Source organism: Electrona antarctica, assembly GCF_951216825.1.
Source record: "Electrona antarctica genome assembly, chromosome: 8".
In the NCBI taxonomy this organism is placed as follows: domain Eukaryota; kingdom Metazoa; phylum Chordata; class Actinopteri; order Myctophiformes; family Myctophidae; genus Electrona; species Electrona antarctica.
Window position 1 is genome coordinate 13,198,732 of NC_136789.1, and position 19,001 is coordinate 13,217,732.

At 42.9% G+C, this 19,001-nt stretch overlaps 1 protein-coding gene across 1 annotated transcript in view; it reads left to right on the plus strand.

Annotated features, from left to right (window-relative positions):
• Positions 1-6,152: 6,152 nt before the first annotated feature.
• LOC306928377 (kin of IRRE-like protein 3) overlaps positions 6,153-19,001 on the plus strand; it is a 244,949-nt gene continuing 232,100 nt past the window's right edge. The window contains exons 1-2 of the mRNA XM_079508433.1: positions 6,153-6,250; positions 7,736-7,860. Of these exons, the coding sequence (XP_079364559.1) occupies positions 7,785-7,860 (76 nt within the window). The 5' untranslated portion in view covers positions 6,153-6,250; positions 7,736-7,784. The remainder of the gene's footprint in view (positions 6,251-7,735; positions 7,861-19,001) is intronic.

Consider the following 19,001-nt stretch of genomic DNA (forward strand, 5'->3'; position numbering starts at 1 on the left):
CTCGCTTCGCTTCCCTTGCTGCCCGCCTCACCGCCTTGTTTTCTCAAGGTAAGGTTTGTTCTATCTGTTCGACCTGATTTACCATCTTGTTTGCTTCATAATAATATTGGTCTGTCACATTTTTACATGTACTTAGATTCTCCAGAGAAAAAAACGTGTAAATGCTCATGTTAAAGACACCACTATTTACCGGAAGTGGGCGTGGAAAGCGGGCTGTGAGATAGGCCTATTGTTATTGCAGATTAATCTGATTTCACAATCGAGCCCGTCCATCTCCATGTGACACGTGTTATAATTTAGATTTATTGTTGTATTGTTTCATTCAGCCATTCATGGAAGGAGGTAGGGCCCGCACACTTTTGGTAAAGGATTACTTTATTGAGAAAACAATATTTCGATCCTTGTGGATCCTAGTGGATCCACTAGGATCAAAACGTAGTTTTTTCAATGAAGTAAAAAAATGGTTGTAGATTCACTATTTTAGAAATGGGGCTATATGGTAACTTCATTTTTGCCACCTCCTATGTCTTTCTGAAATTATGCACAGCAGTGCACTTTCCATCACATGTCCATATCATTTGCCAGGATCCATCCCATTAAATAGGAATTCAGTAGGCTAATTGCAACCTTCTATGAATGCACCATGCATTCACCCATCAACTGCCAACCAGTACTGCCATTATATGCGACTTTGGGCTTGATGTTCTGCAAAGTTGCTCATTTGGGTTTGCTTAATTTCTTCCTAATGTTGTTTGAACTAGTCTCAAAAGTGTTCATGTCAAAGTCCCGTAAATTAATATGCATTCGTACACGGACCCCTATCTGAACATATTTGGTGCCACATTTGTCCCTGGTAATGTTTCTGGTAATATATAAAAAAAAACAAAAAAAACATTCCAAATGTTAAATAAAAAAATGAAAGATTTTTCTTTGGAAAATAGCAGATCTACAAGCACACAAAGCGAGTGTAGATCAGCTATTTTGAAATAGGCCTGTCCTAGTCGATATAAAGGGTTCAAGTCGTAAAACCACCAATTTCTTATTTTGGGCTTGTTTTCATAGACCTGGCTGCTTGTTTCTCTTGCAAAGTCTGGCAACACATTATGCCAACACTGAGCCAGGAAGTGATGCACTCTTTCATGTAAGTTTTGATTATATTACTGCCACTGAAGTGAACATATTCTACAGTATGTTTTTCAGCAGATAGTAGCCTGTGAAGTGCACAGATGATAAATACCTTAACAGCTGCTATTTGTTTGTATCTATTCTAAACTGTAGGTGTTAGCATGTGGGATGTAGCTTGATTGAAGCATGCTAATTTAAATTCTGTTTCCATCCACTCTTTACTGAAACATATTTTTAATTTAGGCTAGAATAAGTTCTTCACTTTTTTCACTGTTTGCACACAGCCCACATTGACTCAAAAAAGTACCTTTCCCATTGATTTGACTTAACTTGCTAGCTAACTAGCTAGCTAACTAAACCACATGGCACACTTTGTTGAATGCATTTGACAAAATAATGAAGGAATTGTTTCTGCATAATTATGACATGACAAATAATATAGGCTACAGCCTGAGCAAATTATTGTATTTTTACTCCCATAAAATGTCCTGTTATTTACCATAAAGTCCCATTAATTGTCATGGGATATATTTCCACCTTGAATATTCCCGAAAATGTGCATCCCTAGAGAAGAGACTGAGAGCCTGCAGAGGGTACTGCAGTCAGTAAGACTCGGGTATCAATTAAAGGACCACTTTTTTAACCTATCTTCATATAATAGGTCCTCACTAATAATCATGATAAAATGGCACCATTTTTTTCCTACTCAGTCTGTGTCTCATAGGAGGGCTGTGGGCAGTTCAGAAACCCGTCCATCAGTGACGTCATCGTATAGGCAGATTATTTTTTTAAACAAGATTTTTTTTAACAAAAATGTTTAGATTTGTATTATCGTGAGAACGATGGCTTCCATTTTCGCATTGCAACTTTTCATGACTAGAAAGCCTGCAGTTTCTATTAGCTTGGATTCCCCTTTTATGATGTCACTGGTGGACGGGTTTCTGAACTGCCACAGCCCTCCTGGACCTGGTAACCAAATGGACCCTTATTGATCTTTAACTCTTGGGAGTGTAAAATGATTGAAAATGGTTTCATTTTACACTCTCAAGAGTAAAACAAGAGTTAAACATACTTAATTTAGTCTACACTATTAGATAATGTAGAAGAATTGTTATTTTGATCAAGATATTCAACGTTTTTGGTCTGAGAGGCTAAATGTCATCAAATCGTGGTCCGTGGCTGAAATGCCCAATAAATAATGGGCCTTGATATGAAAAGGGTTGAAAACCACTGATCTAGGGAATCAATAAGGTATATGTATCAGTGTTTGTGATTAAAGACATACTGTACTGTAGATAAAATCACACAGACCTGTGCAATAGTATAGGTCAGTGCATGGTTGCCAAATGTTTTAGCCCAAGAGCCAAAAGAGAAATTAGACCCACACTAGTGAAAATAACTCACAACGTGGAGCAAAGCGACGTGCCGTGAGCTTATCTGCTATTTTTGGAAAAATGTTGGAATTGTTTTTAATTGATGACAACTTTAGTTTTCTTTTGTTTCAACTTTTTCATATTTTTTAAATTAAAAAAAAAAAAAATTGGGGGAAGAAAATAAATACATAGGCCTATGCTATACATTATATTTAATCGCAACCCATACAAATTGTATAGGTCCTCAAGAGACAATTATACAAATACCACATGCATCGTTTCTCGGAGTCATTTTCCATCTGTTTAAACACAACGGTAATCTATGAATGTAAAGCTGAGCTTTAAGAATGACCTTCAGACAGAATGTGAAAATGTACCACATGGTTGGCCAATGTGAACTGGACAGCCTGGGACTGAAAGCGTGGACCCTCTGTGTCCCCAGAGAAGGTGACACTGACCGCACCACCAGGGAGACATGACTTTCCTCTCCCGAGGCCATGCATGTGCCAGACCGTGTACCTGGCCTTGTACCCCATCTGAAAATAGATCTTCCCCCAGAAGAGAAGATTTGGGATATTGTTCTTATTCCAAATGTTTCACTTTTTTATTTTTCAAGATTTTTCCACAAATAATAATACAAAATAAATAGCAGATATATAAATTCACAGTGTATGGCCACTGTCGCTAAATTACTTGCTCAGGGTGGGACAATTTTGGGTCACTGATACATGTAAACTGTCTTGAATTTAATGGCTTCACGCTATTTATTTGAACAGCCCAAGTGGCTGATTGTGATGCTTTATTATATATTCATTATATATTATATTCATAATATGGATGTATATTGTCATGGTTTGAATTAATTTAGTCACAAACCAGCTAAAGTGCAGAAACAGGTTAAGCTCTCCTATGGTGAAATTTCAATTATTTTGTGGAAGTTTTAAGCCTTGCCCACAGCTGAGTCTATATGATAGTGGGGGAGGGGGTTAGGGGAGGGGTTAGGATTATGATGTGAAGTCACAAATAAAAAATATTTTCAATTTGCCCTTTGACTCAATGGCTTTCAGCTTTCAGAAAGAAATAAAAAATACACAGGGAAGACATTTGAATATTCTAACCACACCTGGGGATCTATTAGAGTAATGTTGCATGCATAGACAAAAAAGTACAAAAATCACGACACTCCATCTTTAATGGTAGGGTGGGGGGATAATCATCAAGTTCAAAATTTGAATGGACAGATTTTTGCACATACTGTAAAACAAAACTATATTGCACACAAAATCACACTGCAACATACACATGTAAACACATCTCATTTTGCTTTCACTTATTTATTAGTAACGCTGACCTCATAAAAATAGAGGGAGAGCTGTGAGATGCTATGTGTATATAATTGCTAGCCTAGCGGGGCTAATAAAAAGTGTGCTCTTGATTAGCTGACATAGCAACATTCATGACTATAAAACAGTTTTCTTTTCTTTTTTTTTACTGTAGCTCCAGCCATGTTTTTAAATAACACAATTCAAGTTAGCCTAACTTTACTAAAGATCACCTTGCTATTGCACTGTCACTGCAGGGAGGGGGGAGGCTCTCCTCCAGGAATCAAAGATTTATTATTATTATTATTATTATTATTATATCCACTGTTTCTCACCATATTCAGGATCAGAGCCCTTGAACAGTGGTCGAAGAAGTATTCACTTTTCTTTTTACTTAAGTAAAATAAGTTAACCAATAATACTAGTACCACCATGTAGAAATTGTCTGTTATCAAATCATTGTAGTGGAGTAAAAGTACTTTTTTCCCTGAGATGTAGTGGAGTAGAAGTAAAAGTATAGAAATTGGAAATACTCCTGCAAGTAGGCCTACAAGTACTTCAACATTTTACTTAAAGGACCACTTCACCACTTTTCAACCTATCTTCATATAATTGGTCCTTAATGTCCATGACAAAATAGCACTATTTTTTCTACTCTGTTTGTCTCTCATAGGAGGGCTGTGGACAATTCAGAAACCCGTCCACTAGTGACATCATTGATGAGGAATCCAAGCTAATAGAAACTGCAGGCTTTCTATTCCTGAAAAGTTGTTCATTGATACGATAATAAAAATCGTATTATTCTTAAAATAAAAAAAATCTGCCTAACGATGTCACTGCCACTGGTAGACGGGTTTCTGAATTTCCCACAGCCTGCCTATGAGAGACAGACTGAGTAGAACATGTTGGTATTTTATTGTGAACATTAGTGAGGACCAATTATATGAATGATGGATTGAAAAGTGGTCCTTTAAGTACAGTACTTAACACATTTACCACCATCTACGGCAATGTAGATCTATAGCAACTGGTGGTTATAGTGGTGGTGGTGGTGGTGGTATAGTGGTTATGATCGATCGAGTAGTATAATGCTACTTACATTAGCACTGGGTTGCTAGGTGATGAAGTAAACAGAAAATGAAGCGTCCATCTTGATCGGTGCGCATCCACACCCACTCTTTCAATCGCCTTTATCTCCAATTCCTTGTCCCGGATGGCAAACAAGCTTTATTCGCGCTGCCCGCTGGCCAAGTGGTCCAGGAGCATGCCACATATAAGCTTTGGCTGACAGCACATCCCATGTTCGAGTCCCGTTCATGACGACCTTTGCTGCGTGTTTCTCCCCTTCTCTCTCTCCCGCTTTCCTGTCAATCTTCACTTGATACTATCAATAAAGGCAGAAAAGCCAAAAAACAAATCTTAAAAAGAAAAAAATAATGCTTTATTCCACGGGCCATAGCCAACGTAGTAATGGTCATGGTAATTATTTGTGATCTCCGAGTGATGGAAGAATCGCTCACAACACACATCGTAAGTAACGTAACATCCGGTTGCGGTTTTTGGCTCCTTCAAAATAAGGGTTGCACAGGAAAAAAATACTGGTGGTATAAGGGTGAATTTGCACACTCAAAACCCACCTTTTCAGACTTGCTTTCCCTACATAAATCCCTACCACCCTTACACTACGCAAAACGCATGGAATACGGATGTGTATATTACAGGAAACTCCCGTTCAACTTTCCAACAAACTCCAGTAAACTCCCGAATTGTACCATATTACGGTATATTACCGTATATGCTGTATATTAACTGTATATGCCCGCTAAACTTGAGGTTTACGGGCAAAATACAGTGCCCATAATTGCCTGTTAACTCCTCTTTTCACGCAGTGTTAGTTTCTAGTTTTTAAACTTTTTAACTAGTTTTTTAACCGCATATTTTGAACCCACAAGTGCTGACAATTTTGCCATTGAGCTAATGGAGTCTGCCTTGTTGCTCAGGGGATGAATTGAGGTTTGTGTCAGATCCCTGTGTCTATAGGCGAGTCATTGACACCAACTAAATAGTAGTAGTAGTAGTATAGCTTTTATAAATTCCCATTAATCTGTATCACTATGAAAACACATCTTCAACTGTGTGTTTAAAGAACACATACAATATATACCACTGTTTTAATCAATGCCGTATCCATAAAAGTTCCTGCAAAAGATGGCAAGAGAGAAAATATAGGCTAGTTCACATTTTGTCCATTGATTGATTTGAAATGTGCCCACACTTGATCTGCCCATGATTGATTTTTTTTGTATTTTTCTTCTGTGTGTTTGTTTGGCAGGTGCTGAGATGGTGCTGACACAGACAGTGCTACACAGACAGAGAGTCCAGGAGGCTGCCTGTCATATAACATACGTCATGGACACGTCACAAGAACAGGTACGAGTGTGGACACAAACATTGGACCTTCTGTGAGGTCACGCATGCACTCTGGGTCCACTATGACAGTATGCATTCTCAAACGTTTTCATCTCAAGGACCCCCAACATGGATATGTATTTGGCTGTGGACCCCCATCTGAACATATTTTGTGCCAGGGACCCCATAGTAGATTCATGCTATTAAAATGTTTCAAAACCTTTCAAAATCTGAATCAATGTCGCATTGCGACCAGCTTTGAGCTTGTAGATCGGCTATTTTCAAATCTCAGATGTGGATAGGGCTACTAATTTAGCTGGGGACCACCTGGAACCCCCTAAAGGACTCCCGTGGGTCCCTGGACCCTACTTTGAGAACCACTGCAATATGATGATGCAAGCATTGCACACTGAAGATTTGGGTTGATCAAATCCAGATGATTATCTACTCTTGGTTTTATAGAACCAACTATCAAACTCATTATATCATCAGGTGGATATATATATATATATATATATATATATATATATATAAAATGTACTTTTGTAAAGTGTATGACCTTTATTTCCTCATATTGCAGTCCAACCATGTCCCTTTTAGAACTGTACCACTGGCCAACAAAACAAACCGGAGCATTTCAGACCATTATTTTAATGAACAAATCCCTCCACACGTCAGTCTGTCAATCCACTCAGACCTATGCTCATAAGGAAATCTGATCCGTGCAGTATATTTGGTATATATTTTTACAAAAGAACACAATATTATAAATATTTCAATGCCCATTTTGTCCTCAAGTCACGTTGTTGTCCCGATAAAATGGCCAAAACACATGCAACATCATTCAAGGGGATGTTTCGTCTAGGTAGGGGAGAGAAAAAAACAACAAAACATCAACATCCAGGATGACTGAATGGAAGAGACACACACACACACACACACACACACACACACACACACACACACACACACACACACACACACACACACACACACACACACACACACACACACACACACACACACACACACACACACACACAGGCTGGAGGAGAGGGGGAGGAGCCAATCTCTTAAGCACTTTCTACACTGAATTGTACCAGAGTGAGGGAGAGGGATGCAGAGAGGAGAGATAGAGACAGGGAGAGCAGAGGGAGAACGAGAGAGAGGGAGAGAGAGAGTGAGAGCGCACTTGCAGCAGCCACAGTGGAGAAGGAGGGGGGGGAAAGCAAGACTGATGCACCATGAGTGAAAGAAACTGAATAAAGCTGAGGGGAAGGCTTGAGCAGTGAAGACTGAAGACTTATTCACTGACAGAGAGAGAGAGGGGGAGAGAGAGAGAGAGGGAAAGAGGGGACTCTCTCACACATGCTCACTCACACACACATACACACGCACAGAGAGAGAGAGAGCGCAGCTGAAAAGAGGGAGACATCATCAGTGTCTATATACGCTCAACTCCACACACTGTTTGACTCGAGACTAAGCTCTCTAATCTACCCTCAGCGCGTCCACCGTGTTCAAGCACGCACAGCAGAAGAAGAAGAAGAAGAAGATGTCTCTGCTGCGAGAGCGCTCCTCAACCGTCATGATTTCCTGGCTGTTTTTTTGCTGTTGGATCGCCAGAACTGGTAAGTTAAAGTATTCTTATTAAAACATCTGGTCTTGTGTTTTTCCCCGGCTCGTGCTGTCCCCTTAAAGCACTGTCTGTGTAAGTTCTGGACACAGTTTAAAGATTCAGAGAGAGAGAGAGGGAGGGAGAGAGAGAGACTCCTCGATGCAGAGCAAGCACTTTCAGTCCCCCTTCATTGGGGGGGGGGGGGGGGGGAGTGATGTAATATCAGCTATGGTTTTGGTGCTTTGGTCATCTTTTGCTTTCGTGATGGATCCTTCTTGTTTTTGTTTGTTTTTTTGCCTGGAACTCCCACAGAGCCACACTCGCGCCCGCACCGTCACTTGCTCTTGCGTTCTGACTGATACGCTTCCTTTCCCAAACTGATTTGTTGTTGTTATATCGGCGGACAAGTGTTTGAGTGGGTTGGGATTTAGGCCCGCTGTGTGTGTGTGTGTGTGTGTGTGTGTGTGTGTGTGTGTGAGAGAGAGAGAGAGAGAGAGAGAGATGCACAGATGTGCGTTATGGGGCTGTATATATGTGTTCCCATGTGCATGCTTGTGCCCAGCACCTCAATTTCAATATAAATCTCAATTAGGCATGGAGAATGTGCTGATGTGTTGACAAATGAAATCTTAGGAACTTGAAACACAAGGACAGCAATATCTAGAGAACTGTGCCTCATGTGTGAGCAAGAATTGATTGTCACATGCTTTTTGTTTGCATGGCATTCATGTGTGAGCATGAAGTTGAGTTTGAAAACTCTCTTTGGACACACTAATAAGGATCCATTTGCCATTATTAAATAATGGCAAAGATACATGAACAAATGTTGTTCATGTATCTTTCCCCTCATCCAGTGGTGGAGGTGGTGATCATATCATGCCTTTGTGTTGAATTCGCATCCACTGCAACGTTCATCTGAAACATTCAGCTGAAACAGACTTGTGGGCTTCGGTGTCTAAAAGCCATCTAATACACTGACAGCTGTTTGTCATTGTCTCATGTCTATTGTCTAATAGCTTTTGATATTTTTGACAGAAAATGTATTAGTCCGATTTAATGTCAGCTTTGCCATTTATGTCTATAGGCTATCTCATGTATAGGATCCTATAGGATACATGAGTCAAGTCAAGTTTGACATGAGTCCAGCTCGAGCTGGACTTATGTCAGACTGGACCAAAGAGAGGTAGCCAGGTAAACAGTAGATTAATGTTGCTGCAATGAACTGTATTAGAGTCAGTTCATTAGTGTCAGATTCCAGTGTAATTTGATGCTGAGCACATGTGCTTCCCCTCACTGCTTTAAATGGTCAGCCTGCACATGTTATCATTTAAACCCGCCTTTCTAATGGTAAGGTGGAACATTAGAAGTCAGCCGTGTGTGGCTGAAGGCAAAACTGGGCACGCACGCACGCACGCACGCACGCACGCACGCACGCACGCACGCACGCACGCACGCACGCACACGCCGTGGCTCGCCAGCGCCGCTAATTTGAATCTGACACTAGTAATAAAGCCTTTAATATGGATCTCAGCAGCTCTCTTTCAGGCACCGTACATCAACTCTCAAGAGGGTAGCAGCTTTATTGGCTCCTTTTATGAGTGTGTGTGTGTGTGTGTGTGTGTGTGTGTGTGTGTGTGTGTGTGTGTGTGTGTGTGTGTGTGTGTGTGTGTGTGTGTGTGTGTGTGTGTGTGTGTGTGTGTGTGTGTGTGTGTGTGTGTGTGTGTGTGTGTGTGTGTGTGCGTGTGCGCCCGGCTGTAGTGTCGGAGCGGACGGAGGAGCCCAGCGTAACTCCCTACCCTCCTCCCCCTCCCCACACACACACAACCCCACACACCTCACACCCCTTCTGTAAATTGTAAGTGTGAGAGGGGGCATTTGCTACTGTTTCCAAATGACTGCTTCATTCCCAGAAGCGATACTTTATAGGCGCTCTCCCCAGTGTGCCGCTCCCTGCACAAAAGGCTTTTTGCTGAAAAAATGGAGCCAAGTCTTGTGCCACCAACCCCCCCCCCCCCCCCCCCCCCCCCACACACACACACACACACACACCTCCACACACACACCTCCACACCCCCCCCCCCCCCCCCCCCCCCCTGCCACTCTGGCTAATCTGCAGCGTTAGGAACTATACGGCCAGGTGAGATCATCTAACTGCGCTAAGAGTTAATAGTGTGCTCTAATTAGGGAAGGCTGCCATGCTGTGCAGTGTTCAGCACTTTGGAGTTTAGAGCCGTGAGCCACAGGACGCCCGGGAATGGAATGGGTCAATATTACAGGCAGGCTGTTACACTATACAGTAGCTCCACCACCACGCACGCACAGAGCTGCAGCTGTCACAACCCCGGACAGCATAGAAACCATGCAGCTCAACACTGTAGTCGTGTATACACGTCTTTTCTAATCAAACCGCAGGTGGCCTTGGACGTGTATAAACGTCTTTAGGGCTTTTTTATTGATATAAAACAAAAAACAGATAAATGTAATAAATTTTTTTGGTTGGCCTCTCCTTCTGCACCGTACTCCTTGTGTTTCGCACATGCGCACTGGCATTCACTTCCGTGTTTACGGCTCCAAAAGAATGGCTCGTAACACCTAATCTAGGGAGCTCTCCATGGTTTTGACCAGAAGGACAATGTTCTTAGCCTGGGTTCCAGCCTGATTCACTGGAAATGTCACTGCGCTACTCAGTCTGGAAAGTCTATTCTCCACAGGTAGGCGCGACATATGAAGGTTGCAATGGAACCGTAGCTTCTGATCTGGTCTGTGGTGCGGGTTGAGGAAAAACACCAGTTTGACATTGTATCAATGCACATAACATAATCGCTACTGCTGTTGTCCTGCAACGTCCCCTTACCATTCACTAAACTCACCCCACACAGCCGTCATTTTTTTTGTACTACTGAATCTGACAGTGGACTACTGAATCGTTTACTTTTTTACCATAGGTTTTTACTCTCAAGTCTCGAACGGCGCTATTTTTTTTCAACAGTGAGAAGCATGGACAGAGTGGCGCTGGCTGACGTATCAGCAACAACGTGGCTACGTAACAGTTGACGTTATGAAATGACAATTCAGAATCACGGAACGCAGCGATTCAGGCTGGAACCCAGGCTAGAATGTCTTCATCTCGTTTGGAATATTAATGCTTGTAGAGAGACTTTAGCTTTTAATCTTCCATGAAGAATGGAAGAGTATGCCTCCGGGAACCAGGAACCAGGAACCGAAATCTGCCATATCTGCTGTCCACAGCCAAACTCTTGAGGTGCAGAACAAGTAGACGGAAATGGTGCTCTTATCATGAGCATTAGTGATGACCAATTATACAAAGATAAGGTCGAAAACGGAATTGTGTCCATCGGCTAGGTTTGGTGTAGAGGGCAAAACAATAAATAAATAAATAAATCCCTGGGGGATCCAGTCAAAAATGTAGAGGGTTTTACAAGCTTGCATTGTGAGTTCATAGGTCGGCTATCTTTCTTTCTTTTCTTTTTTGCAATTGATGAAACTATTGTCTATGATGGATAAATGAAGGAACACTGGACATCGCCAGATAAGAGAAAACCATGATCATAACCATCAGTCAGAGGCGGAAAGCCATGTCGGGCATTAAAGAGCCCCTTTGACCAGAAAGATGTAGTAGAACCATAAATGTATCTGTATGAAAACACCATTTACCAGCTGTAATAATGTAATCGACTAGAAATACCCCTGTAAAAATATACCATTAACTTTACGGTTTAAAGTTAACCATAGTATGAATACCTTTTAGCATCAACTTAAAAAATGTTTAGTATAATGTTATACCTTAGATGAAAAGACCTTATATGAATAGTTAAGAGTATAAGAGTAAAATTACTTTATACCTCTAAAAAGTTTATTGTCTCCACCAGGCCTTCGGCCTGGTGGAGACAATAAACAAATATATCCATCAGTCTAATCTATCTATAGTCACATGTTCAAAATGGGGATGCCAGGTAGAACATCCTTAACACATACATAAAGTTCTCAGTCGCCATGACTGATTTCAGTAACTTGGATTCCATAGAAGTTGACTTGTCTCCTGTGAAAGCATGTTGTGCACCGAAAATACAAGCTCACGACAAGCTTGTAGATCGGAAATGGGTGGAGAGATGGGGGGGGGTGACATGCAGTAAAAGCCGTCAGGATCGGGAGTCGAACCCGCGGCACACTGCCAGCTGGATTATCAGCCAAGGTGCCTGGACCGCTGAGCCACGGCCCAGGCCATTAGTTGTTTTAAGAGGAAAGAGTATTTGAAGTGATCATCAAACTAGCAATATAAACAAAAAGTTTAGAAGCATCTTCCATAAACATTAATGGTCTCAGAAATATCCTAAAAGCAAAGGTGTAATGCCTCAAATCTGTGATTTCTTCAACTGGTTGGCTGTTATGTGGAACAGCAGCAACGTGTAGGTTTAGAACAGTGGTTTTCAACCAGTGGTCCGGGACCAGCAGTGGTCCTTGAAATGGTTCCAGGTGGTCCTCAGGTAAATGATGGAGAATTGGCAAACAAATGGACCCTTATAGATCTTTAACCCTTGAGAGCGTGAGGTCCATTTGGTTTCTCAAGAGTTAAATTATTGTTAAACATCTGCATTACTTAATTTACAAGAAGTCTACACAAATTAGAGAATGTAGAATATTGTTATTTTGATCAACGACAATAACACATTCTTTAGTTTGGGGTCTGAGAGGCTAAATGTCATCCAATGTTGTTCCGTGGCTCAAATGCAGAATAAATATGAAAAGGGTTGAAATTCACTGGTTTCGAATCATTATACCTAAACATCATCATTACATTTTCAGGATTTTATTTTGCTTCATTCATACATGCTGTCAACTGATGCGTGCTGTAGGTGAGCAGATCCTTCCTCGCATGCAGATGAGCTCAGGCCCTGGCGACGCAGAGTGAAATTCACACACTCGCAGAGAACGCACGCAGGCTACCACGCACGCACGCACGCCAAGCACGCACGCACGCACGCACGCACGCACGCACGCACGCACGCACGCACGCACGCACGCACGCACGCACGCACGCCAAGCATGAAATGACTTGTCTTTTAGTTTTACTGGATCTCTTCTCCACTACCCCCCCTAACATTTTAGTCTAGTTTGTATTTGCTGAAATATTCAGTATATTTAGTCTTAGTTTTAGTCATAGTAGCTTAGTCTTTATTTAGTTTGTTTAGTTTTCAGTGAAAAAAGGTAGTCGGCAAACATCTTTGTCATAGTTTTAGTCTACGAAATCAACACTGCCGAGGGCTAAACGACAAAGGAAGAATAGACAGACCCCCCCCTCCCCCCCCTCTCCACTGCCATCTGACACTCCTTCTGGAGATGGCACTCGTCCTCCAGTGTTCTTATCGCTGGCAGAGAGGCTGTCTGGCACACACACACACACACACACACACACACACACACACACACACACACACACACACACACACACACACACACACACACACACACACACACACACACACTTAGACAGAGAATGTGCAAGAGAGGAAGAGCAACTGGCAAAGAGGCTTCACTGACTGACTCCCGGAAATATTTCAGTGGATCATTTAAAAATGTCGAGGATAGCGTTTCGTCTGTGGATTCATTAAAAAAAATATATATACATAAGAAGCCATAGAATTGTGATTATATATGACAGCCGTTCATTAACAGGGACATTAGCAGTGCAAGCATAACGCCATTTTAATGGGATTCAAGATAATTATGTTCTCTATCAATACCGTTCACCTGCAGTGGGAAGGCAGGAAGGGAACAGCCGTGACGTGCAGCCAGTCATCTGGGCACATTGGAATGATCCCTACCACTTAATTGCCGGAGGTTGGCGGTTTGGCAGCTATGTATAAGATTAGAACATATAATTGGTCACATTATGTGACCAATTATATTCTAAATACGAAGCATATTCATATAGTGGTGCTGGAGCTAGCTCATTTGGGGAATTGTGCATGTCTCGATTCACGGCTGTGAAGAGATGGGTCAGCGGGAGCTCTTCTTCTGCGGGAGTTGTTGAACAATGTTTCAGGATGGAATGGACTCGCTTCAAATTGATGGCGGCAGCAAATTGTGAGGCGGAACCCATGTCTCACAGCAACAGTTACTAGTTATCTATTCTTGCGGCATTTTGTGTGAGAATTGGCAAAAGACATTAACAAAGAAAGAGAAAATACTAGATATAAATAAAGGGGCTACGAAAAGAAAATGTAATGAGTCGTTACATTTTCTCTTGGTAGCCCCTTTATTTGTATCGTTACTAACGACGCGTGTATTCCATTTTTGTGTATTCCATTTTTAACCGATTGATCATTTTATGCATTCATTTATTATTTTTCCATGTGTTTCAGTACTGTAGGAACAGTGGTCTTCAACCACTATTTTCAGCGAATAACAGAAAACGGAAAAGACACTATAGCGTAGAGCCCGAGAGGGACTCCGCAACCAGGTTCAAGTGGTTATAAAGTTCTGCACGAACGCACGCACGCACGCACGCACGCACGCACGCACGCACGCACGCACGCACGCTGCCGTGTTACGTCTGTAGTCTTTGCTTAACATCAGCGCGGCGAGGATGTTGTCATTTTGTCAGCCTTTGTGTCCTTACTGCAGGTCCCACTGGCCATGACCTCATAGTCACACACAGGTAAACACAAAGTGACATGGCAGCCGGGTCACCTGGCTGAGGACGACACATAAGGGTTGTTTTATTTTTCTCTGGAGGCGTAACCAGCGTGTCACCTCGTCCTTGAACCACATGAACCCCTGGTACTATAGTGCTCCTGTTCCGGCCACTTCTCACACAGTAGAGAGACGCACCGTGTAATCGGCAGCGTATAAAAATAGGCTATAAGAATGCCATGTCGGTATTGTATTGGTCTAAAAAAATCCAGATTGTTTTCACCGCAATTGATGAGGCGATAATAATGTGACCGTCATGCCAGTCTGCCTGTCTCTGTGTCTTTACATGGGAGTTCCGGACAACCCGTTTTTCTTACTGTAATATGATGACATATAATCCATTGAACACTGAAGTAGTGAAGAGGAAAAAATTAAAAATAAAAGCCATGCTGAGTGCCCAGCAGATGAGGCAGATTTTACTCTGAAAAGCCCCACCTTTCATTTCCCCCCAAAACTGGGAGGTGAAATGTTCCATTACTACCTCGCGCTAATATGTCTGAGCTCTCTTTAGAAGCGTTAATATTCCAAACGAGATGCTTGGTTAAGTCAGAAATTAGGACAGAACATCGGCGTTCTGATCAGAGCGGTGTAGATTTAGAGAGAATAACAAGTTTTGTCGGCCCGTAAACGAGGAACACGCAAAACGTGTCCGGGAGCTCTGAGCAAGGCGTTGCCTAGCAACGGCCGCTGTCAAAAAATGGATTTCAGCGATCCCGTTTTATATCACAAAAAAGGACCTAAAGACGTGTATACACGTCTGAGGCACCCCACGGTTTTAATTGAGAGGACGTGTATACAACAGTTCGCCCCTCCTCCCACAGTCCTGGCAAAACGCCGTTCTCTCCCTTATCAAATCAGCGGCTCAGTTCTTCAAAGTGCCTGCTAAAATAACGCGGCACACAAAACACGCCAGGCGGGTCCCTGACTTAACAGCTCTGTCAATAGCCTCAGCAATTTGTTTACCGCAGCATTCTCCGAGTGGGGCGGGGGGGGGCGAGGGGCTGAGTGCCATGCAGAGAAAGCCAGTGGAACAACTGTGTGAAACGCGGCCATAGATCTCCGCGACGCGGACGGGAAGATTCATGGCCACAATAGTGTGGGAAAAATGATGTTGATGTTTTCACAATCTACCCCCACAGCTCTGTCCGGGGCTGCTGACTGATGAAAGGATTGCAGCAGACACAATCCCAAATCAAAAAGGCATGTTCGTTTGCCCAATCGCCCACCCACCAGTGAACTCCGCGAGTGTACGTACACACAAGACTGTGTGCACGCATACACAGTCACACACGTGCACACACCCACACACACACACACACACACACACACACACACACACACACACACACACACACACACACACACACAGTTAAAGATTGATGCTTGAACAAACAAGCGTCACTGTCACATGTATGGATTGTCATTGGGTTGGCAGACCTTGCACCAACCTAGACAACCTTAAAAACGAGCCTGCCTTTCTGTCGGTTCTCCACTTTTCGGTTTGAGGTTGAGGCTGCAGTTGTTGTAGACTAGAGTGAGTGACATTAATCATTAGGCCTCGCTCATTAGGCGAACAAGACAAACACGCTGAACTGTTACCGTAACCTTCATTTCCGGTCAATCCCCGCAGGCCTCTTCCCGATACCATAACGGATGACTCCTATCGGAAATCCATAGTCCCCGCGATCGATACGCATCGAACTGCAGTTGATCAGGGTGATTAGAGCTAATATCCTAGCGGCATGTTGCATGCTGTAGACTTCCATGCCAGTACAAGGGGAGAGGTTAATGGCTGTTATGTTGCTCTGTGGGGGACGGGGACAGGGGGTGGGAGAAGTCTTATAATTTCCCGTGCATTAAGTTGTTTGGAGGCCATTAATCCATCCGTAATCTGGAGGAAAAGGCACATGCTGCTCAGCGGAGCGCAGACAGATTGGCAGAGCTCTGCGTGTGGATCCTCTGGACAGAGTGGCAGTGTAACCCCAGCCACTATCAAACGCCTTTTGGAGTGTTAATTATTTACAGCAGCGATTTATGCACTGTGTCCTCATATATATATTTATGTGTGGGGATGGATGTGTGTTCGTTGGTTAAAATGAGGACAAGACTGTGCGCGGGGCTAATGTGAATGTTCTATTCTATTTTATGCTCCTTTATTTAGAAACAAGAAATGGGCCTAATTTAAATACTCAGCCAATTCCACGCATTAAAACCCCCCAGTGTTTTTTCATCCATTTGTAACTCAGAGTGTACAAACGGAACCAAATGGGTACATTTGGTTGCATTCGTACAGAGATTCGTACAGAGATGGGGGGGAAGACACGCGGCAAAGGCCGTCGGGATCGGGACTCGAACCCGCGGCACGCCGTCAGGCTGGCTCAGCAGCCTAGGTGCCCAGATGGTTGAGCTAACCGTCCGGGCCCATCTGGGTATTCTGAATGCGAGGTAGCTAGCTGTTTTTGCAGCAGCGAAAACGGCCGTTAACAAAGCTAATTGATTGCACCCAGAAACGAAGCCTGGGAGATGGTTCTTGCTGTCTCTAGTTGAGTGTCTAGGGACCGACTCGTGAGTCTAGACTCTTATATAGCATATACGTTTAATAAGCTTAAGCTTAACTATAATACGTTTAATACGCTTTAAGCCTATATACTTGCTGGCATAGTCCTGGATACAGACATTTGGGGATTGAGAACTCCCCCGTTCAATATGACATATTTCTGTCATTATGTTGTCATATTTTGAAGGTGGCAAGGGAAAGCAGTTGAATCTCACTGCCACAACACCCCCAAGCAGTAAATTCCAATAATAGCACTAGTTCAGTATAGGTTCTGCCACATCCACAGATATAGTGACTCAACGAGATCGTGCTACGGTCTCCAGCAGCAACATTATTGAGGGTGTGTCTGTAAAGACGGATGAGGCGTACTGTAAGTACAATCAGTCTCCACTGGCAAAGTCAATAGGTCAAACCACCGTGGTCAAAACCACTTAAACCCTAAACGCTGTGCATAGTCCCCCAGGTCTCCATACTTGGTCCCTTCCTTTTGGTATAATATACGGTCTCCACACCAGATCTCTTTGGTGACAATAGCTGATCTACAAGCTCTCAACATGTCGTGTTGCCATGCCAACTTGTATCTGTTATTGTCCTAGGATGTTTTGCCTATTTTCGCAGAATGCTCGTCTGTACTGTGAAGTAGAGACGCACAATATTGAAATTATGACCGACATCCGATCTCCGATTATTTGCGGGGTCATATCGGCCGATACCGATTCCGATATGTTACAGTTGGGTGCCACCGATATTGTCCCTTATCATTTGACCCATTTAGGCCTGACCTCAAAATTTAAAAAAATCCTTCTAAATCCTCTGTTTTCTGAAATAAATATTTTCACGATTTTTCAAAAATAGCAGACCTACAAGCTCGTAGCGCGCCACTCGGTGGCGCGCTATGAGCTTGTAGATCTGCTATTTTTCAATAGCTAAATTATAACATAATGTTTAAAACACCAAAAGGGGTTCCCGCCCAAAATGGGTTAACTGTCCTTTTGCGCAGATCACGCAAACCTCAGCAAAAAGAAAAGGACAATATCGATGGCCTCCAACTGTACATTATTATATTTAAAACGTTAGTTTTGCTGGTGGAAGTATAGAAGCAAGTCCTCCTCCCCACTAACAGCTGGCGGTCTTAACATGATGCTAAGGAGAATGCCGCGGTAAACAAACAGCCGAGGCTATTGACAGAGCTGTTAAGTCAGGCACCTGCCCGACGTGTTTTGTGCGGCGCGTTATTTTAGCTGCAGGCACTTTGAAGAAGTGAGCCGCTGATTTGATAAGGGAGAGAGCGGCGTTTTGCCAGTTACTGTCAGAGGAGGGTGGAACTGTCCCACCTGGACAGGGATGTGACTTCACCAGCTGGATGGATTTGGCTTTTATTTATTTATTTAGTCTCTTTTCCCACCTTGGAGAGTTAATTTAACTAGGAAGAGTGTACGGAACGGAACCAATGGTTTCATTTGTACACTTTTCTGATTGTCGACACCATATGGATCTCTCTCACACACACACACACACACACACACACACACACACTTCTGTGCTCATGTGTCCACCGTAAGCATACGTGTTGTTGTGTGTGGCAATAAGTGGTCGCGATTCTGCGCATAACAGCTTGTGTGTGTGTGTGTGTGTGTGTGTGTGTGTGTGTGTGTGTGTGTGTGTGTGTGTGTGTGTGTGTGTGTGTGTGTGTGTGTGTGTGTGTGTGTGTGTGTGTGTGTGTGTGTGTGTGTGTGTGTGTGTGTGTGTGTGTGTGTGTGTGACTCCACAACACCAATTACAACCATACGGACAGCTTTTTGCAATATAAATGTAAATCAGCCTTTTAGCGTGTACACAAGAACTCAGAGAATGGGAGGGGAGGCGTGGAGACTAGGAATGAA